The sequence below is a fragment of the Rhinatrema bivittatum genome, chromosome 8 (assembly GCF_901001135.1).
Source record: "Rhinatrema bivittatum chromosome 8, aRhiBiv1.1, whole genome shotgun sequence".
Classification (NCBI taxonomy): domain Eukaryota; kingdom Metazoa; phylum Chordata; class Amphibia; order Gymnophiona; family Rhinatrematidae; genus Rhinatrema; species Rhinatrema bivittatum.
The window spans coordinates 131,625,553-131,648,928 of NC_042622.1; the positions used below are offsets into that span (position 1 = coordinate 131,625,553).

At 42.5% G+C, this 23,376-nt stretch overlaps 1 protein-coding gene across 1 annotated transcript in view; it reads right to left on the reverse strand.

Annotated features, from left to right (window-relative positions):
* The window catches only part of CACNA1B (calcium voltage-gated channel subunit alpha1 B), a 1,161,590-nt gene that overhangs the window by 448,122 nt on the left and 690,092 nt on the right, over positions 1 to 23,376 (reverse strand). Inside the window, exon 7 of the mRNA XM_029613506.1 lies at positions 10,617 to 10,720. Within this exon, the coding sequence (XP_029469366.1) occupies positions 10,617 to 10,720 (104 nt within the window). The remainder of the gene's footprint in view (positions 1 to 10,616; positions 10,721 to 23,376) is intronic.

Sequence of the window (23,376 nt, forward strand, 5' to 3'; positions counted from 1 at the left end):
GGCATTCTGGGGGGCATGGTGCCGGCCCAGGGGCGTTCCAGGGGGCGTGACCGAGGCCTCCGGACCAGCCCCCGGGTCGGGTGATGGCGTGGCAGCGGGCCATCGGCGCAGGCGTAACTTGTGCGATAAAGGTAGGGGGGTTTAGATAGGGCGGGGGGGGTGGGTTAGGTAGGGGAAGGGAGGGGAAGGTGCGGGGGTGGTGGTGGAAGGAAAGTTCCCTCCGAGGCTGCTCCGATTTCGGAGTGGCTTCGAAGAGAACGAGCAGCGCGTGCAGGGCTCAGCGCGCGCAAGTTGCACAAATGTGCACCCCCTTGCGTGCGCCAACCCCGGATTTTATAAGATACGTGCGTGCGCTCTTTTTTAAAATGTACCCATTAGTAAATAAGGGCCTTAGTGGTGAATTTTCAGAATGTTACACATGTAGAAATTAGCATATACTGTATGCACTTAAGTAGCCTCCACTCGCATATTATGTATTTTATAAAAGTAAAAAATATACATGCATTTTTACCTTTGTACACATATATATGCATGTAAAAAAGATGCAGTCTGGGATGATCTGGGGCAGGGCCAACATTTACATGCATGTAGAGTTGCCAGCTTACTCGTATAAATTTACACCTGCTAATTATCTGGCATAAATAATATTAAATGTGTTTATTGTTTAGTAATGACTGGGTGGAAGATCTGGGCAAACTGGAGGGAGTTTAGACTGAAGAACCAGGAGGACCTCAATGACCTGGAGAAGGACTGGGTGGACTAATTGCTAAAACTGGTGATTTTATTGACATGCACATGTTTTAAAATACACTTACTTCCACATATATCTCTAAATATATTTAAGTCCTATTTTATGTAAGGTACTGTGTATGCATGAGCCCCTCTTGCCATGATGCAGTCTCATAGGTAGAGTCACGAGACCTATGCCAATGATGGTAAGCGAGACTTGGCATGGGCTAGACTATGACTGAGTCCAAAAGTCTATACAAAGACCAGGCTTGCAGCTGAAGGCAGGCAAGGACAAGACTGATGGCTTGAGACAAGGCTAATGGCTTGAAGCGAGGCTTATGGTTTGAAACAGCACTGAGAGCTGAAGTGGAGCAGAAGACTGCAGTTGTGGGAAGATAATTTTAGGCAGCTAGCTAGATCCACAGGTGACTTTCAGGTCGATACAGTAACGTGCGGTTAAAGATTCCCCGTCTGTAACGTGCTGGGAGCGCACAATACAGACGAGTAAGGCCATCCAGCGATACAGTCTCCAGTTTTACGTGTCCTTAGCGCTTTGTAAAATAGACACATAACCCTTTCCGCACCCAGCATGTAAATGAACGAAAAAGCTGTATAATGAAGGAATTAGCTATTCCCCTCCGATACTGTAACGGGCGCTGATATTATCTCCTTAGGAACCCGCTGTTTTGCCGCGGCCTTAACGTGCTAGTTTACCGCCTCCCCCTAGTAGGAGTTAGGTCTGTGAGTCTAGTAACAAATCCATCGACACCGCTTAAGATACTCAAAAACAATAAAACAATAAGCCTGGCACCCTCCTTGATGTAGTACGTCCCGGATGCACCCCCCCCCTAGCGCGCCCGCCACTACCCCTTTCATCAGCTGCATCCACCCATTATGCCCCTCACGGGCATGTCCCGCTTCACAGAGCGCTCCCACTCAAATCCGTTCATGGGTATATACCCTTTCGCCCACCTCACAGCGCCATGCTACCACTGCGACCCGGCAGTCCCGTGAGGCCTACAAAAAAAAAAAAAATCCCCGGCTCCCGCACCCCCGCACTGGCCCGCTGACTCTACCCCCCTCCTCCCGATCGGGCGGGTAGGCGGCGGCGAAAAGCAAAAAAAACCAAAATCAATTTTTTTTTTTTCAAAAAGCGACATCACACAATGCATAAAATAATTTCTCCAGCCTTAAAGCGACAATTTTGGTTTTTTTCCAAAAGCGACTTACTTTTGGGATCTGTCAAGATCCCAAAAGTAAGTCGGTATAGAAAAACACAAATAAATAAATAAAAAAAAACTTACTTTTCTGAAGCCATCAGGAACACGATCTTAGCTCCTCCGGACGAAGACGAAGATGGCCGCCTGCACGGGGAAAGCGTGCAATTGGCAGCTGAAGACGTGACGTCACGACGTTTGGTGTCACGAGATGTGACGTCACGTCTTCAGCGGCCAATTGCACGCTTTCCCCCGTGCAGGCGGCCATCTTCGTCTTGAGCTACAATCGTGATGGCTTCAGAAAAGTAAGTTACTTTTGCGACTTACTTGACAGATCCCAAAAGTAAGTCGCTTTAAGGCTGGAGAAATTATTTTATGCATTGTGTGATGTCGCTTTTTGAAAAAAAAAAATTGCTTTGGTTTTCGCCGCCGCCTACCCGCCCGATCGGGAGGAGGGGGGTAGAGTCAGCGGGCCAGTGCGGGGGCGCGGGAGCCGGGGATTTTTTTTTTTTTGTAGGCCTCACGGGACTGCCGGGTCGCAGTGGATGCAGCTGATGAAAGGGGTAGTGGCGGGCGCGCTGGGGAGGGGGGGGCATCCGGGACGTACTACATCAAGGAGGGTGCCAGGCTTACCGAACCGCTGCTATTGCCTCTGCTCGCAGGTCTATTTCGCCGGCTTGCTGTACGCTTTTGCTTTGCTCGGCTCTGCTCGGCTCTGCTTTTTCTCCTCTCCCGTCTGTCTTCGCCGCTGTGCCTCACCTCCTCCCGGAGCAAGGCTGCTTTCGCGCCCTGCTCCGGGAGGAGGAGAGACACAGCGACGAAGCAACAAAGACTTTTCGTGTTTTTTACACTTCCTGGTGCCTGTCATTCCAAATGCCATTTGAAATGCCATTTGAAATGACAGGTACCAGCGCACCCAGGTTACTGTATAGGCGCTGTATTAAGCGCCTATACAGTAAAATGGGTTGCGCGGGCATAACCCTTCCCTAACGCTTTAAAGCCGCGGCATGCATTTGCATGCAATTAGAAGAGAGTATCGGGGACTTAGTGAAGAGAACTGTGCGTACGGGGAGGAAGGGTGCGCCTGACACTGCCGCACTGTTTCTACCGCGGCCTTACTGTATCGACCCGAAACGGGTCGATACAGTAAGGAAGAGAAATATGGATCAGAACAAGCCCCAGTGATTCATGATTGTGGATCAATATATAAATATTACCTATAATTTAAGTACAAGTATTGTAATGACAGTATCCTCATCTTTGTTTCTCCCTTCATTCCTGAGACTCCCTGGCACCAATGAGCTGATAAAGAGTTAAGATAACCTCAAAAGACATTTGGTGTCTCTTAACAACTAGGAAGATCAAAGACGACTGAAATACCTTCCTGGTTGTAAATCTTTTGTTAAAATGCAAATTGAAACACTTAACTTACAGGCACTGGTCTAAAGTAAGAGAAAAATAAGATACATAAGGAATTGCATTTCTCTGAATGGTCAAAGAGAGCAAAGAGCAAAACAGCTGGTTCTTTTAGGGTCCCTGGGTTCACAGTCTTCCAGGATTTCATGGACACTGGCTTGTAGAAGGAAGACTTGTGAGTGAAGTGTCCTTTGTATAATGGGGTAGATTTTCAAAGGGTTGCACGCATAAGATATTCATGCCTCCCCCTGCATGCGTAAGATATTCATGCCTCCCCCTGTGCGCGCCAAGCCTATCTTACATAGGCTCGGCAGCACACACAAGCCCCGGGACACGCGTATGTCCCAGGGCTTGCAAAAAGGGGCGGGGCGGGGGCGGTCCGGGGTGGGGGTGGGGCGTGGCCTGAGCTGCCAGGCACAGCGGCTGGGGGCGGGTTAGGTAGGGGAAGGGAGGGGAAGGTGCAGGGGGGCGAAAGGAAAGTTCCCTCCGAGGCCGTTCCGATTTCGGAGCGGCCTCGGAGGGAATGGAGGCAGGCTGCGTGGCTCGGCATGCGCAAGTTGCACAATTGTGCACCCCCTTGCACGCGCCAACCCTGGATTTTATAACATGCGCTCATAGATTTGTTCACACCGGGTTGCATGAGCAAATCTGCGCCCGTGTGCAGGTTTTAAAATCTGCCCCAATATCTTTATTTCTGTCTATATTAATATAATCCTATTTACCTGTATTGATTTTTGTAAGGCTTTCAGTAATACTGTATTCATTTTTTATATTACTTATTTTTAGGGATGTGCATTTGTTTTAGATGCTAACATCCATTTAGTGCTCACTAAGTCCAAAATTAGGGAAACACAAAATAAATACCCTGAACCATTTTAAAAACAAAATTAAACAGATAACCTGAAATGAAAACAACACAAAAACAAAATCAGTGCACATCCCTACTTATATTTTCTGATTCATTATCCATATAATAGCAACAATTAGTAAACTTGTTTTTGCAATATTTTTTATGCCTGTTCTATGACATAATACACCCCCCTATAACCACCTTGAACAGCAGTGGAGCCACAGATGAAGACTGAATCAGGGCAGAAGGCTGAGAAGATAGAACCAGGCTGGAGAGCTTGAATAAGACAGAAGACTGGAACCAGGAGGAGCAAGAACCAGAACACCTTCTTGCCAAGGCAACAAATCCAAGTCCAGGCAGACTAAGTAGTCTTGAGCATGTGACATCATCATTGGGGTGGGTACCAGACTCTCCTGCCAACGTGTGCTGAATCGTGCATACTGATGCGCACGCACATTCTATGCTTCTCTTCAACGGGTCCTAGTATCACACGCATCTAATGGCGGCTTCCTATTGCACAGTGAACATTCGCCGCCAAGGCATCTGGGAAGACAGCTGGATTCTAACACTTTATTTTTGTACATAAGATAATACAGGCATATATTTTTAAAATAGGTAGGAAAAGTACATGTGTTCAATGCATTGATATACGTTCATTCAATGCATTGTATGTTTTCACGCATAAACCTATATATACTCGTATGTTGCAGGATAGAGATATGCATATTTAATAAAATGTGCATCTATCGTACTCACAGGTTATAAAATACTAGTGTAGATCTGCTTGTGGCTATATATGCAAGTATATGCTGCTGCAGGCAGTTGTTTGAAAGTCATCCTCCCCAATTGTAAGTCCTCTCAGGACAGAGAAATACCTTCTATACATGAATATAATTCGCCTTGAGCTACTAATGAAAAAAGGCATGAGCTAAATCTAAAACTACCACAAATGGGCAAGGAAATACAGAAAATGTATGGGACATTTAAGCAGAATCCAAGTGAATTATTACTATAACAGATCTCTGTATGTACATCTGTCCATTCATGGACTGCAACACTTTCTCCAAACTATAGATTGTTTCAGTTTGGATATCATGATGCTCTCCCTTCCTCTCTGATGCTCATGAAAAGAATGCCCAAGTGGCCTATAGAAAAATGAGTACAAAACCATAGAAAATGAAATATCAAGGGCCTGCCAACTGATTTGTCATCAAAGTACTGTCCTACAGGGTTAGAGTTTCAAGAGGTTGACTCAGACCTTCCTCTCGATGCTGCTTCAGCTGCATGACACTGATACTATACTCTACTCCCAGTACAGCACCATCTCTCATGAGGACAGCGATTACAGCTTACAATAGGTGTTAAACATACATCATATGCTTGGTGCTCTTGCTGGAAGAGAAAGCAAGCTTACAGAGCACAGTGACCAAAGGGTATGAAGGCTTGCCAAATGGATTGCAACAAATGGAAATGCAACATTTGAAAGTTATGTTTCATGATGGGTGATATATTCTTATGCTGTGACCTCTGTCACCTTTGGCTTACTGAGCACTAACAGCCTTCTCAGCATGACGTATTGTCTCATAAGAGAACTCCTTGGCAGTGCTTGTTACTAAAAGTCTACAAATGTCACATTTCAAGTGTCTCGCTAATCTTGTTTTTCTTGCAAATAAAAAAAATAACTCAGGAAACAAAATTCTCCACCTGATATAATGGAATGCTGTGGTCTAATTGCAGGAGGTAATGCAGGATAAAGACTTGGAGATGCAGGGTGTCAACTAACCCTGTGATACGACTGAATGCTTGCTGGTAATTTATTATCAATTTATGCATCTTTTCACCGCCCAAAGTTAGGAAAGGTTGTGTGACATATGGTGAGCAGAATTTTCACATAAGAGAACAAGCTTCAATCCATTTCATAGTTTTTCAAGTTCTGATAATGTATGTTACTTTAACATTGCTCGGTTTATAGATGGGCAATCACATAGGGTTTCATCAACATGCGGGAGGCAAATCATATCACCATCTAATTTACTCTAAATTATTGGCAACAGGCTTGCAATCAAATCCATATTCAAACATTGAACACTTCTGAATTCTGCAGCCATTTGTGGGAGTGTGTTAAAAATAGCTTGCAGTGAATACCAGAAATAGCTTATAAGTGAAGCAACATCAGCAATAAGACTGCTTTCCATCAAGAAGTTCTACAGGAAAACCAAGAACAAGCAGTTCTAAGTCACCAGGAACCAGAATGAAATTTCAGTCTGGCTGCGGATTACTTCTCAATTACTTATACATGGATTAAACTGGCTCTTTTTATGATAAATGTGAGGAAATATAGTTACATACCATGAGTGAAAAACTATGCCCAGTGTGCAATCTGGGCACATTCATATTTGATTTCTGCTCTTTCATGAGCACTGGTGCAACTGGGCTTAATAGATTGAGTGCAAATACTGGTTTAAACTACGCTATGCCAATCCACATCATTGCTAAGGCTCAAGAAATCAGTCCATTTTTTATTTTCAAAAATGTCAATATTAAACTCTTCCTCCAATGGTAAAATGTTGTTCTGACTGGCCAAACTTTCCCTATAACTGTTGCGAGGATGGACGAGAATGTGAACCCCTTGCCCGAGGTGGAGTTGACGCAACCTGAGAAAGCGAACTTCCTCAGGTCCCCACCGCCGGGAGGCAAGACTGGGCTGGTGCAGGGGCCAGCTGGAGCTTCGCAAATACCAACCTCATTCCCCACGGGTTGAGCCTTTGGATGCGGGGACTGGCTGGTCTTAGGTGGGCCCCTGTGAAGACGGTGGTGTAACAGCCTGGGGAGTCATCCAAAGTCAGTCCAAGATCAGAAGCCAGAGAAAAATAGGTAGCCGGTCCAGAGTCAGAAGCCAGAGGGTCGCCGATAGACAGGCTGGGGTCCGAAGCCAGAAGAGTCACCATAAGCCTATCAGAGGTCAGAAGCCAGAAGAGTCACCGAATCCAGTCCAAAGTCAGAAGCCAGAGGATCTGCCCGCAGGAACACGAGGCAGGAGCAGGAACCGGAGGGCAGGAACAGCGCTTGGAGACAGGAACAGCACTCGGAAGCAGGAACAGGGAACAGGGCACCAACACAGCACAAAGGACTTCACCGAAGCGAAGCAGACTCATTGCAAAGTAAGGGAGAAGCAGTGGGAGTGGGCCTAAATAGTCCAGGAGTGATGACATCATCCGATGAGGCTTCCAGGAATTTCCGCCACTGTCCCTTTAAGAGGGATCTCTGGTTGTGCGCACGCATGCCTAGCAGGTGGGCCCAACAGGCAGGAAGGACGGCAGCATCCCACGGGTCTGCGGCAGTCCGGCGTCACAGAAGAGGGGCCAGGAACGCCCGGGAGAGGCACGGAGACAGCCGGGCGGCCATGCAAAGCTGGGAGCTGCAGCAAGTAGGGCCGGCACAGCCGGTGTGCGGTGAGCATAACAATGCTGCCATTAAGAACCTGCACTGTCCTTCTAAGACTCTTGAACCCAACTGATAGTGATAACAGTACTCCTCAAGACCAAAAAGAGACTTACAGAAAACAATCTACTCAAGGCAAAAGTACTATTACCTAGCTGGATTACCCCGCAGAAGAATGATGATATGCAGAGCATGTATCCACAAGATAAGAAAGACGAGAATAACTAAAGAATGACAAAACTGCGCTTGTACAATAAATAATTAAAGTAAATTAAATTAAAAGGCTTGACCTGGGAGATGTGCACCCCAGTGATCTCCCTCTCCTCAGAGTACACAGAACCAAAGAAGGGTGCTTTTGTTATACATGAAAGTTTCAATGAAAACCCAAACCCACTGGAAATAGAGCCCTGGCAACTGTTCAGTGACTATGACATGCCATCATTCATCCACGTTTAACAGGACATTAAATCTCAACCAATTATGAACATTCCTAAACAGAATTAGACATGGGTCAAATCACTGCACCCAGTGATTGCTATTCTAAATTCAACCTGCAGTCACCTGGAGGCGAGCATAATTGAATCACATAGTAACAGCAGTAGACAGGAGATAAACACCAAACAAGCTTATCCAGTCTACCTATTTGAGATTCTTCCATTTTGGGTAAATAAGCATATAAATTCCCATATATAACCAAACCAGCTCTTCCCCTGACCATCTTGTCTTTTAATTGACCTCTCAATCTTTTACCTACCGCTGTCCTCCACATCTCTACCAAGAATGCCCAGGAATCAGTCAAAAGTGCTGCCCTCCACCACCTCTGCTGGCAAGTCATTCCAGGCCTTATTAACTTCAATGTCGATTCTTATAAGATCAAGTCCTAATTCAGTACCCATTCTCCCTTTCCAAGTTTTTTAATACCATATAAACCCGTGCATAAGTTGAGAAATTTAAGTCTTAAAATTAATCCCGTGGTCGCCTTATCCACAGGTCAATGCTAGTTTCCTCCTCCTCCATCCCCCCCATAATTATTCTGATGACTATCCTCGCTCATTCACTCCTTTCCTCCTGATCCCTGAATTTACCCACTGCTAGCGGGATGATGGGAGTTTGGGGGCATCCTGGACCTGGGCTACAGCTGAGGGAATGACAGGAGAGGTTGATCTAGCTGCCGTGGTCATCACAGAGGAGCAGGAGGAGTATGATTAGCTGTTCGAGGCAGCCATGAGGGTCCCATGCCCTGCGGCTACAGAGAAAGTGCCGGCCAGCCTGGTTCCCTGATTGCAGTGGTGAAGAGCTGTGTGCCTGGAGAGGAGGTGGAGGTAACTCCCTTGATCGTGGGTAAACCCGGAACTTACCGGAACTCAATTGCTGCTAACAGGACGAAGATGGGTTTTGCAGTTCTTCAGATGCATCCTCCCTCCTCCCCTGCAGGGTCCCCGTGTCACGTGGTTCTAAGTGCGCCAATCAGGCTCTGACAGGGGAGGAGAGTTGACGCATCTGAACAGCCACAACTCTAGTTGTCGTCCTGCTAGCAGTGGGTGAGTTACGGTAAATCCCAGGTTTACCCACAATCATGAGTGTTAGTCATCAGAATAATTATGGGGGGAGGAGAAGAAAACTGCAATGACCCATGGATAGCCATTGGGGAGGAAGGGAGGAAAGGAGTGAACCACTGGGGATAGCCAGCGGAGAGAGAGAGAGAAGGAGTGAACCACTGGGGATAGTCATAAGCCTTCTAGGTTTTACCCTAGACTTATCCATGAGTCACAGCAATTTTCTTACTTTTGTGGCCCAAAATAATGCCCTTGACTTATCCATGAAATTGACTTACACACGAGTATTTATGGTAATTCCTATAGCCACCAAAATTAGTGAGACTGTTGTAAAAAAGAATCTAGCCTCCCCATGCTCACTGAAGTTTGCTTTTTAACCCAAGTCCCTCTATGTAGGTCACTGCATCCTTTGTGGAAGCCCGATGCAGTCATACCACTGCTGTTTATGATTGTATCCACCTCCCTGTTCAGGTTATCCCAATGGTTTCTTGGAAGCTATATGTAGATTTATCACTGTTTGGGTTTGGAAATCCAGGAAATCACAATTTTTATAACCAACAAAATCCTCCCCAAAGTCTGCATCTTTTTCATCTTTTTCTATAATTTCCTGTGTATTGCAGTGTGTGATCATGCTAAAATAAACTCCATTAGTGAGCGAATGCATAGATTAGGTGTGGCAATTTGGGCCAGAATGGCTGATTGCATTTATTATAGCCCATCTGTACAAAACCATCTCCCCCTCCAGTCTCCAGTGTAATATAAAAGGATGCCGAGAGGTTCCACCATATGTTACATTGGACTTAGCTCTAGGAGAATGTGAATTATGGGCTGAGAGTTGGAGGAGATGGGAAATCTGTCTCTTTTACTCTTAGAGAGTTTAGCCTGTTAAACCATATTTCTAGAGCAAATCAGGAAACTAGTTGACATGATCAGTGTTGCTCTTGGAGCAATATCAGATTACTATAAATATGAAGGGATTCCTTCCCATGCAAAGAGAATTCTGGGTAATCTGTCTGGGAATATAAGTCAAGGAGGGTGAGAGGTAGGAGTGAATAGGAAATATGGCTGCTCCCACTATTTACAAATAGTGCGCGCTATTTGCCAAAATGAAAGTCTGCCAAAAACCATGCCAAAAATGAACAAACTGAACTGAAAATATTTAGTCTGCACATCTCTATTGGGAGTATGATTGGCAATTGGCTTGGGCTGCTTACAATCCAGGGAAGGAAAACTTGGCTTCTGATTTGGGGGATCAGTCAGGGGAAAGAAGAGGAGTGAAATAGAATGGAGTAAAATAACAAAGCCGATAGATAAAGTCTATAATGCACAATGCCTCCAAAAATATCAAAAGCGATCAATCTTTTATAAGTGCAAAGCTCTCCTCCTTCCCAACAGGTCATGCCTTACCCTGACAGGACACCCAGCACCAGGTTGAGCATGAAGAAAGAGCCAATGATAATCAGAGGGATGAAATAAAGCCAGTTCCAGGTGTTGCCTGCTGCATCATTAGTCTGGAAATAAAAGAGAAAAGGTAAAAGTCATCAGTTTCCAGAAACCCACACAACATCAATTACAATATCATGAATAATTGCAATGCAATACAATGTAGTTCTGGCTGGAAGTTCAAAGCATCAACTGAATCTATGTAAGTACTGCCGATCTCTTCACATGATTCCAACTGCACCCATGCCATAGGGCTTTTATTGGCTTCCCAGTTTGATATTCAATAATACTGCTTTTGTTTATCTGACAAAAATATGGCCTCTCCAGGACAAATTCAAGGTTCATATCCCACATGAAATTTGTCTTTTTTTTTTAAATTTCACCTTTACACTGCAAGTCCGTGTATGCAGTGAAATAAACAAGAAAAATGGAGCAACTGTGGGGGAGGGGCGGTTTGTACCTGAGGGATCTGCCAAAATGGCCAGATTTTCATGAAGTCACTTAGTGGGCAATCTAGGTGGGTTCTTTTAACTTGCATAAACTATGCAGATAAACAAAAAAAACACACTTGTATATATTTTTGGAAAACATAGATTGGAACTTGTGCATGGGAAAAGTAGTGGTGGACATTTACACTTCCACAATGGTGCATGTAAATGTACTTTGTACTGCTGGCCATCGCAATCCTTCTAAGTGCAGCCTCCTACACTTTGCCAATTCCCCCCACTTGTGGTTTCCATCCCGCCAGACCCCAGAACTCCAGACTTTGTGACACCCAACACCAGACCCAAGACCTGAGACCTCAGATTCCAGAACCTTCCAGCTTATCTGAAATGAGGTAAATCTCCTACCTCCTTGGCTTTCAGTGATAATTTGGTGTTGCCTAATGGCACAGCAGACTATAAACTGCTTTGGATTTTGGGAAAGATCACCATGGGGGCAACAATCGAGGGGGAGAGAGACTGGTGAGAAGGTGAAGGCTGAGATCAAGGAAGGAATGATTGTGGGAAGGACATGATTAAGGGATCACTGGGATAAGGGGGGGATTGCGTTCAGAGGAAAGCTGTGATCTGAGGTTGCTATCAGGCATCTGGACTTTGGCTATTTGGGTGACTGGGTGGGGAAAATCTGCCCACAGATTTTTGCTACCTCAATGATTGAGTTTTACAAAATGAGTGAGATGGAATGGATAAATAAACAAGGAACAACTATTTACCCTTTCAAGCAACATTAAGATTAGTGTATAAGCCACGAAAGCAGCAACTAGCAGATTTAAAACAAATCACTGAAATTGATTTTAAATGCATTCCTCGTGCAGAAATGCCCACATACATCTGTCTATGGGTCACGAACGAGCAGCACAAATTTTAAAAAGTAGCAAGTTACGTGCATATGTACCTAAGTGTGCATGAGGTATAAAGGGGTGGTATAGGGGCAGGGCATGGGCATTCCAGGGCAGGGCCAAGACTTACACCCATAACGCCATATTTTAAAACCGAAAACCACAGCGCACATATGCAAGATATCAGCGTAAATTTACTGCTGCTCCTGATGAGGAGCAAGTCTGTAGATCTCAAGTTTTAGGGCTTACAGGACAGGGTGAGGGGTTCGGGTCAACTGGGCAGCGTGCAGGATGAAGAACCAGCGGGTCTGGAAGACCTCGATATTGACTGCACAAACTGGTGGACTAATTAGAAAACTGGGAATGTGCCTCGCGCAAGCATGCTTTAATCCGCTTACATATGCGGGTAAAAGCCGACTAAGTCCTATGGAAGATCCACGCTAGTTGTGTTCTAGTAACATCTTAAAATTAGGAGCATACTTATGCACAGTTGGTGTATTTTAAAACATACACGTGCAAACATGCACACAATTTAAAATTCCAGCATATCTTCATTTGCACGCTTCTACACGCATGTAAGGGCACACGTGCAGCCATTTTACAATTACCATCACATGAAGTATTTTTTCACTTAGTGCACAAACTATTGAATTTGTTGCCAGAGGATGTGGTCAAGGTAATTAACATTGTGGGATTCAAAAGAGGCAAATCTATGCAGTTTATGGACTTTTCCCTGAAGGAAAATGCACTCGGCGCACACTTCGCCCGGCCATGCACTTATCTCCTGGGATTTCCGTGCGCCGGGTTTTAACAATTTGCTTGTTAGTGAGATACAAGTCAGGGGAACAACTTAACTGGCCAAATCTGTGCATTCCCATAGCTGGCTAGACGTCAGCTGAAAATCTGAAGATGCCCACAGACTATTACTCTTTTGGAAGATGCCTTGCGCCACTAAATCCTGGATACGTCTTTTAAATTCCTTATACTCATGAAGTGACACACTTCTATAGCATTGCTTAATAGGTGCCTGTTCTCCAGTGTTTATTAAATGCTTTACTAACGCTGTATACCTAATATCATATTCTCAGTCTGTCATACCTATTTTATATTTCATTAGAAGCTTTCTGAGTGAAGAGACTTGATCTGGTGCCAAATTTTCCCCAATGCACTTTGACTGGTATTCTTTCTTGAAAAGACTAATTCTGATTGTTGTACCTCGACTTTGCATTTTTGTACTTTCAATCAAGAATGGCAACTAGTAAAACTTATAGAAGCAGGTATATTAATTTTCTCTGGCTGGATTTCTTCAGCAGTCCTCATCCGTGGAGCCAACCTAATTTTCCTTTGACCAGCATTAAGTAACCTCACTGAAACTCTTCCCTCAGAGGGCGTAGTGAGAATGTTTGCTACCAGTACTGCAGAAGAAAGAATTATTGAGTTTGTAGGTGCCACCACTACAGAATCTGTTGCATTGACTGTAACTTAGGACATCTTCCTTCCTTCCACCAAGCTGTTGAATATCAGCCCAGATTTTATAAACACCACTCTTTTTATATTCTCCACCAGCCATAAGCGTTAATGCTCTGAATATTTCTCCTAAGTCTTGTAGCACATTCATTCCCAAACTACCTGGGATGCTTTCTTTATTGCCACTCTGTAACCAATTAATATATGGAACAATAAAGATGCATTTATGCTTTAGTTCTTGGCTTAAACAAAATAAATCTGCTTCTGTGCAAACGTTTACTGGACTGTCCAGTCCTTTTACAGCCATAAGTTTTACCCAACTTCCATCCTTTAATCCAGATAAACTTATCTGGCTAACTTTGGAGGCATATTCAGTAGTGCAGCTGCACTATTGAATATATATATATATATATGGCTATCTTAAGTGGTTAACTGGCTAACTATAGCCGGCTGACTTTAGGATAGCTCAGAACTGACCAGACTTAGGCCTGGATTCACCATTCTATCGCAGAAATGTGGCGCTACTTGGCGCGCTACTCATGACGATAACATTACAAACCTTATCGCCGCCAGCGAAGAAACCGCCGAGTCCGCCTCCTCACCACCCCGACACCGCCCCCCGCATGCTATTGCAAGCAAAAAGGGACTTTTCGCGTGTGATAGCTGCTTATCGCACGCGGTAAGCGTTTGAAAATGACCCCTTTAGCCGGCTATGTTAACCGGAGTTAGCTGTTAACTGGTTAACTCAACTTCTCCTAGTTATGCCCCTGGAACGCTCCCTGAAGTATCTGGCTAAATTCTAGCCACTTAACTTATTAGCTGTTTAGAAGTTATCTATCTAAATGGACTTCTATGTTTTTATGCCTGCAACTGAGACTTCAATAACTGGGATCTTCCAAAAGCCTTCTTCCTCTTTGATTTGACATTTTCTTTTCAAACATGATTACACTTTGCTGAGCCTTGATACTTGATATAGATGCAACTGCAGATTCTTCACCTTGACCAGGCTGTGGTACAATAGCAGAATTAGCATTTAAGATCCCCTCACCCGATTCTGAGTCTATGTCATTCTGTTTCTCTATGTAGGAGTTGGCTTTTTCTCGGACTCACAATTTCTAGCCATGTGTCCCACTTCCTGACACCAACAGCACATTAGAGATCCTTGACAAGCTCTGAATGGAGGGTTTTGAATACCTGCTGTATTAACAGAGCTTCTTCTTCTTTTAACAGTTAGTTACTTGTCGTACTGAGACAAAACTATTACTTTGCCTTTCTATCTCTTGCTGTAACATTTTGCTAAAATCTTGCTTTTGCTAAACAAGTTTTTCCTGCTACTGTTGGAGCCTATCTTGCTGCAGACACATACTCAAGACCATTTTACTCAAGGTTACCATCTCTTTTATAGTTGCTCCAATATTGCCTGTTTCTGCATTCACAGCTTGGATTACAACAGGGAGTTTCCTGTTTTTCAATGTTTACAATCTCATCTTCTTCAGCTCAAATAATTGCTGCCTGCATAAGATCTCATGTCATTGTAGGATGCTCTATTAACCTTTTTTCATTTCTTTTCTGAGTGCAGCATCCCTTAAACCAATAAATCTTTCTTTTAACATAGATTCGGGGACACCCAAGCATTTGGGATCTCTCTCAATAGCCCTTGATATCTTTACCTGTAAGATAAAGGCATATATTCTCAAATCTTCTTCTATAGTTTGTCTTCATTTGTAGAATTCCCAAAGTCTCACGCTCACTAAGACTTTATCTTTGTAAACGGTTTGCAACAATGTAATAAGCCTTATATACTTCTTTGCTGTTCTGAAGATACATATTTATGGTATCTCTAGCCTGATCCACTAAATGGTCCTTAATGGGGCCACAAAGGATTTCCTTCTGGCTCCCTGTGGCTGCATCTACCTCCCGGGTCATCTGCTTCCAGGCCCTCCTCTCCTCAGAGCGGTGAGACATCATCAATTGGAGCTGGTCATGGTTAAAAGGAAGTACCTGGTGGCTGCCTGTGGCCCACAAAGAATTTCCTCCTGACTCCTTGTGGCCATGTCATCTCCCGGGTCATCTGCTTCTAGGCCCCCCTCCTACAGAGCAGTGAGATGTCATCAACTGGAGCTGGCCATTGTTAAAAGGAGGCGTTCAGCAGCGTGCCACCACCTGGCACACCAAAGCCACAATGTCTAAGAAGCGTGCCCCGTAGGACTTGTTTGTCCGGCCATAGTGGTTGCTTTAACCTGACTCTTCAAATAAATAAACTGTATATGATGATGTAATACCCAATCTTATGAATCATCAAAACATCATCTTTAACAGCTGAATGATGTTTGTGCACTGATTTCTAATTAGTTATATTTTTTGCATATTTTTTATTTTTTATATATAAATTTTTGTTATAAGTGAGTGGAAACCTCATACATTTTTTGAGCTTTCTCTGTTATGAGAATAGCTGCCTGGTGTTACCGCCGTTTTTAGCGGTTCAACTCACCATACAGTCAAAAGTTGGACATGAGACTGTAAATTATATTTTTAATCATTGGTAACCACCCACTTTGGAATAACTTTGGAATAATGTTTTTTAACAAACGAGGCACTTAAATGATAGCAGGAAGCGCACTTATTGTAATAACATTTTTTTTAGCAATCATTTAAGTGCTTCGTTTGCTAAAAAAAACATTATTCCAAAGTGGGTGGTTACCAATGATTAAAAATATAATTTACAGTCTCATGTCCAACTTTTGACTGTATGGTGAGTTTAACCTGCCTCTTGCCTTGTCCGTTGCTATTTGTTTCCTTATATCATGGTAAAAAGGAAGGGTCAGGTGCAGAAATCTGCTATTTTCCCCTCTTCTGATCAATGAACTATTCCTCAGATGATGCTGGGCTCTGCAGGGCAAGTTTTCTCAGCAGTAGGCCTTATTGTGGATCCTGCAAGTGAAGCAATGGAAAGTCAGCTAAAGGCAGAAACATCACTGAGCCCTGAGATCCATAATCTTCCTCCAGTCTCAAAAGCACATTCAATTGTTGTAGCAGCCCTTCCAGCACCAGGATCTGAGTGTTTTAGCACAGTATCAGGTACTGAGGTATATCAGAACGGGCAAGGTGAGTCTCTGCTAGACACCTACTATTACTGGCCTTGAAGATGTGTGGCAGGCTATTGTTCTGTTAGAGAAAACTATAAGTAGGAGGTTTAATGATCTTTCTACTTCTACAAACTCTACGAAGGAACAAGTTTCTGTTCAACAGACTTCTCTGGAGGGCTATGATAGTAGGCTCAAGACTTCAGAGACTCGTGTCCTCACCTCACAGGAATTTAGAATTGCATGTGTTTCTGACTGTTCTGTTATGAATCTTTAGAGAATCAATCTCATATTCTTAAATTGTGCTTGCTTAATTTTCCTTGTATTCCCTTAATTGCCCCTCAACAGCTTGTTGTTAAGTATCTGAAAGAAAAGTTGGGTCTTGCTGAAGAACATTTACCTTCTTTTTCTAAGATGTACTGTTTACCTAACATTTCTCCACAAGACCCTTCTGTAGTTTTTTCTGTCTCTTCAAAGGAGTTTAATCTGACTCATTTTCTTGATCAAACTAATGAGGTTATAAATGACCATGCCACTTTATTGATCTCTCGTATGTCTGAATATGAAAAAAAATTAATCATGAAGTTGTTTTTTGCTGAGATGGTTTGTTTTTTCGTCAAAAAATATGTATATTTTCAAATGTTTCTAGGCAGGCATAGATTAAACAGAGATCTTTTCTTCAATATACAGATACTGAGTTAAGTTTGGGAGGTGAACTTTTTCTTCGATATCCAGCTCAATATGTTATGACGTCAGATGGAAATCGGTTTGTCTTTTTTGAACTTAATCAATTGAAAAATCTCCTAGACAGCAAGATTGCTTCTAATCCTGCTTCAACTCTGGAGGCCAATTAAATACGAGTGATGCAGATGTAATATAATATGTCAGGTTTTTCCTTAGTTATTTCCTGATAATTCCATAAATCCTTCTAATCCTCATTTTGTGAGTTATGTTTAGGGTAATTCAAAGTATGTTTATTTATTTATTTATTTTTGTTTTGTTTTTTTTTTTGTTCCTATTGTGAAATTTCTCATTACCCTAATATTTTCTGTACAAGACTTGTGCTTGTGTATATATCTGAAAATTAGAAATATAGACTTTAAAAAAAAATGGTCCTTAACTATTTCTAGCTGATCTTCCTCTGGTATCCATAACACTTTTAATGCTGCTCTGGTCTTCTCAAGACATTCCTTGACAGTCATATCATCATGTTTCATTGGAACTCGGGCGAAATTGGGTATGTTTGTCTCTGAAATTATACATGACAGTGGTCCTTGGTTCTTCCATGTATTAGTCTACTACCTCTCTAGTGATCCTCTGCTCTTCCTGTGCCCTCCTTAACTCTTCTTCCTGTAATCTTTCTCTAGCTTCAGTTGCATCGAGTCTCTCCTATATCAGCTCCAGGATTACTCTCAAGTCTTCCATTTTGTCTCTTGAAATATTTTTCTGAATCCTGTTGAAAGACATATCCTGCCAACTAAGCCAAATCTAAACACCAGCCCCCCGTGGCAGAGACATTTCCTGCTGTCATGGCCGAGTTTGGGAGAATTGGGTTTTTCAGTGATGTAAGGTCCCTAGGTGGCATCTCATAGGGTGAATTGTTTGATGCCCTCTTCCCAACTGGGTCTTTTATACAGAAAGAGGTCCATAACCCACCCAATAGTGTCTCCTAGAGGTTGGGGGCGAAACTGAGTTAAAGTTACAGATATGAATTTTTTTTTTTATTTTGATGATTAAAAGTTTATTGAGAAATAACATGTAACTGGCAACAAACTGCTTTAAAGCAAAACAGATGTCACAAGAAACACTGGCCATAACAAAGCAAAAACATTATTTTTCTGTTTTTTGTTGGTTTTTTTAAATAGAACCAGTTCTCTCATAAGAACATAACAAATGCCATACTGGGTCAGATCAAGGCTCCATCAAGCCCAGTATCCTGTTTCTAATAGTGGCCAATCCAGGTCACAAGTACCTGGCAAGAACCCAAACATTAAATAGATCTCAAGCTACTATTCCTTATTGATTAACAGCTGTTTATGGATTTTTCCTCTACGAACTTATCCAATCCTTTTTTAAACCCAGTTATACTAACTGCCTTAACCACATCCTCTGGCAATGAATTAAAAAGAATTTTCTTTGATTTGTTTTAAATAAGCTACTTGCTAACTTCATGGAATGCCCCCTAGTCCTTCTATTATCTGGGAGAGTAAATAACTGACTTACATTAACCTGTTCAAGTCCTTTCATGATTTTGTAGACCTCTCTCATATCCCTCCCTCAGTCGTCTCTTCTCCAAATTGAACAGCCCTAAACTCTATAGCCCTTACTCATAGAGGAGCTGTTCCATGCTCTTCTCTGCACTTTCTCCACTGCAACTATATGCTTTTGAGATGTGATGACCAGAATTATATACAGTAAGTTGCGCGTGCCGGTAGCCAGCCGGCACGTGTGGCTCCAGGACATCGAACAATGGCGCTGTCCAGGCCCGCACACCGCCCCACCCCTCCCCACCCAAAACACACTCTCTGACCCGTCCCTTCCAAGAGGCCTGGCACTTGAGCGTGTACTAGCCTTTATGCCTGTGGCCGGGCCTCTTGGAAGATTAGCCCAGTGTGCTAAAGGCCGGAATTTACACACGCCAGGCATTTAAAATCTGCCCATTAGTTTTTCTGTGATGGCCTCTCAGATTGATTAGTAGCTACTGGTCAGATAAGTATATCTCTTTTGTTCTTTTTTACCTTACTAATTGAGTCAGTTTGTGATGTTAATAGTCAAAATTGATTTTTTTTGTGTTTTTTTTCAGTTGTTCCCTCATTCTGTATCTTTTCTTCAAAAATAAGTATATTTTAGTTAAGGTACTTCTCTTGTTCAGTGTTTCTTTTATTCTTTGTGTTTTCCTTACTGAAGTAACAACTCTTGTTTCTTAATTTCTTTCTGAGTATGAGTGCTGGTTTGTATGTCCTTTCCTTCTAGATTTTAATTGCTGAAATTAGCTAGCCTAACTGGAGGTGGGCACACATAGCTTTTTTTCTCTGGTATGCAGTCTCTCTTGAGTGCGATGTCTCCCATGTCATTTAAGTGTAATTAATGTCTGTCCTCCATCCTACTTCTTTCTTCCTCAACCTACTATGCTATTCTTTCAATAAAGGAAAGAAAAGAAACTCTCTGTCCTTTCATTGAATATCTTCCGTAATCTATAGTGTTTCTTAGTGTGTATCTACAGTGGGCTGCTGAACTATTTTTGTTACTAATTTCAAATAAACAGATAATCCTTTTTCTAAATGTTTGAAGTGACAGCCAGAGGCCTAGTTTTTGGGAATCCAGACATTTTTTCTAATTCTTTCTTAACAGATACTTTCTCTCTGATGTGATCCTGGGTAAACTTCATACTCTACTTAGTTGTCACTTTATTTATTTCACTGATACAATATGAAGTGAAATTTAAGACTCATGTGCATGTGTTCAGATGCGCGCATTTGCCAGCACACGTACATGGATGCATCGATTTTATAACATACACGCATATATGTGCATATATGCGTGCGTGTTATAAAATCGACTATCCGCACGTACATGTACACACAATTTTATATTGACGTGCGCATGTACTTGCAAATGCCATCTCGAGCATGTAAGTGGGGGGATAAGTGAGGATAGGCTGAAGAGATTAGGGCTGTTTAGCTTGGAGAAGAGACGGCTGAGGGGGGATATGATAGAGGTCTTTAAGATCATGAGAGGTCTTGAACGAGTAGATGTGACTCGGTTATTTTCACTTTCGAATAATAGAAGGACTAAGGGGCATTCCATGAAGTTAGCAAGTAGCACATTTAAGACTAATTGGAGAAAATTCTTTTTCACTCAACGCACAATAAAGCTCTGGAATTTGTTGCCAGAGGATGTGGTTAGTGCAGTTAGTGTAGCTGGGTTCAAAAAAGGTTAGTGCAGTTAGTGTAGCTGGGTTCAAAAAAGGTTTGGATAAGTTCTTGGAGGAGAAGTCCATTAATGGCTATTAATCAATTTTACTTAGGGAATAGCCACTGCTATTACTTGCATCAGTAGCATGGGATCTTCTTAGTGTTTGGGTAATTGCCAGGTTCTTGTGGCCTGGTTTTGGCCTCTGTTGGAAACAGGATGCTGGGCTTGATGGACCCTTGGTCTGACCCAGCATGGCAATTTCTTATGTTCTTATGTTCTTATTTTAGTAGGTACACATGGCTATGCAATAGGCCTTTTTACTAGTTCACTCCCAGTCCCTCCCAGTAAAGGAGAGGACTTCCTAAACCACCTAGCTAACTTGCCTCCCTTTTACCCTCTTAGTCCCGAACCATAAAACCCCACTGACTACCCTTGATTTGTTTTGATAAACAACTTACACACCATCCATAGCAGAAGTAAAGCTTCATGATAGGTGGATACTGGTGTGCACTTGTGAACATAACTACTTACACATTGACTTCATGGTGTAGTCCAGGCCCACTCATGTCCCGCCTAGACTACCCTCACACCCCATCCCTTTTTTAGAAAACTTTTTTTATACACATACTGGGAAATATGTGCATGGCTGCAGGCATTTTAAAATCCGTGCAGCGCACGTGGATTCAAATCACATGCGTATCTCCTGATTTTGGCACATGCAAGCCTTTGAAAATCGACCAGTATGACTGTTGAATACTCAGGTTAGAGTCATCTAGTTTGTCTGTTTTATTACAGGGAAGCATCTCCCCTGTTCTCTAGATTGCTGAAGTCAACGGCTAATAGAATGCTTGGTTGACTCTAACTGCTAGAAAGAATTAATATGCTTTTTTCCAACTCATCTCCAAAGTTACTTCCTTTTAACAGTCTGGTTATCAGAAAATAAACCCCTTCTTTGTGATGTAGGGGATGACTCTTCTCACTTAGCTGTACTCTCAATTAAACTTACTTAAAAGTCATAAATTTGACAATTCAGAATTCACAAGTTAAATCATGCCCATTCAGCATTCAACAGTTTTTTTCTTACTTCTAAATACAATTTCCAGTCACTCTCACATCAATAAAAGCTGAAATATAACCTGCCCTTCAGCTTAGATTACTTTTATTCTTAACTAATCTAACCACGTATCTTTTCTGGAATTTTTAAAATAAGAACTCCCACACACTCAAATAAATGATTCCCCAACTGTTTCATCAAATCGCCAAATACTTGAGATCCCAGGGTGCTGCAGGAGACAGCACACATAGCGCCAATAGCAGTGCCTCCACTACTGAGGTCTTCACCTGCTTATTCCTGCAATAGCCCATCCTCTCTCCTCAAAAGAGAAACTCAGGGAGCCACATGAGGCCTGCCACAGTCCCATGGATGATCTCTTCTTCACACAAATGCTGCCCAACATTGCCTGGATGCTGCTTTCAGCCACACAGGCCCCAAAGCATCTCCTCCTCATCCAGAAGCTGTCCTTCAGCCCAGTCTGCAAATCACTCATTGGGCCCAAAACAGATGGAAAGAGAGGGCAGCTAGCCTCACAATGCCGTCACTGGCCTCCCCACCTACTGCATAAGCTATCACAGCTATCTGCCAATACACTAGGGAAAGGAGAAGCCACCCTGCAGGTATACTTTTAAAAATAAATAATTTTTAAACCCCTATTTACATGAAAGCTTATCAGTAACATATGTTGGGCTCAAGTTATGCAAGGATCTAAATGCCATTTTAAATGTTGCTCTATACAATATAGTGATCCAATGCAAATGATCCAAAATCAGAATGATGTAGTCCCTGCATGTTCTACCCAGCAAGCCATGCAGCAGTAATTTGAAACAATTGCAGCTGGTGGATTATTTTCTCTGGAAAGCTCACAAGAAATGAATTGAAATAGTCCAGTTTGGAAGTAATCAAAGCATGCATTATTGTTACAAAATCAGAATTATTGAAAAATGGATGATGTTGCCAAACGCGTTTTAATTGATGAAAACTATGAGAGCAATAAGACAGGAAGAACGAGCAGGAGTATGAAGACATAAATATAGTGTTCTATTACGAAGCTCGCAGCCAGAGACTGCTCCTCTTTCTTCCTGCGGATGCTTAACTTTTTAGCTCTATTCACAAATGGAGATTTTGGGTGAGTGGAAGGACCTTTGTCCTCTATCAAGAAAAGGTGGAAAAAATAAGATAGCTATTTCAGCTGGCTTGAGCCCTTACCTACTTGACCATTTCAAATTTCAGGAGACTTTTTGGGATGAATTGTCTCAGATGTATGTAGTAAGGCTTTTACCTTATGTTTTACCAAAGGCTTTTACCTAAATACAATTAATTCAATAATAATACTCATTTAACTGGAGCTTTTGTAGGTTGTGATCCTTTTCAAAGAACCAAAAAAAGATGTTACAATACATAAGATTTTAAGATCTCACAGATGAAAAAAACAGGTCTCAAAAGCTCATGAACTAACATGCTTCTTGGTGGTTTTTTTAAAAGAGATCACATTCTACAAAGACACCACTTTTCTCCAGGACCAATATGACAAGCTGCATGTTACATTAAAATATTTAATTAATAATACCGACAATATATTTTAAAAACTAAGTTCGGAATAAAGAGAGTATACAATTAATAAAGGAAGCAATTTGAAAGGAGACCTTTTTTAAATCATTAGGGAGGTATTGTTACTGTAATTCCAGTTGTCAGCATCAGCATGGAGAGTTCCCATCAGTAGTATATGAGGAGTTAGCAATTAATACTCACTCAGTTAATTTAATCAACTAAGTGTCCCTCAGGATACTGCAAAGCAAAACATATTTATCAGCTGGTATGATGCGACAGCACAGGCTTGGGGAAAGAGGCAAAGTGAAACAA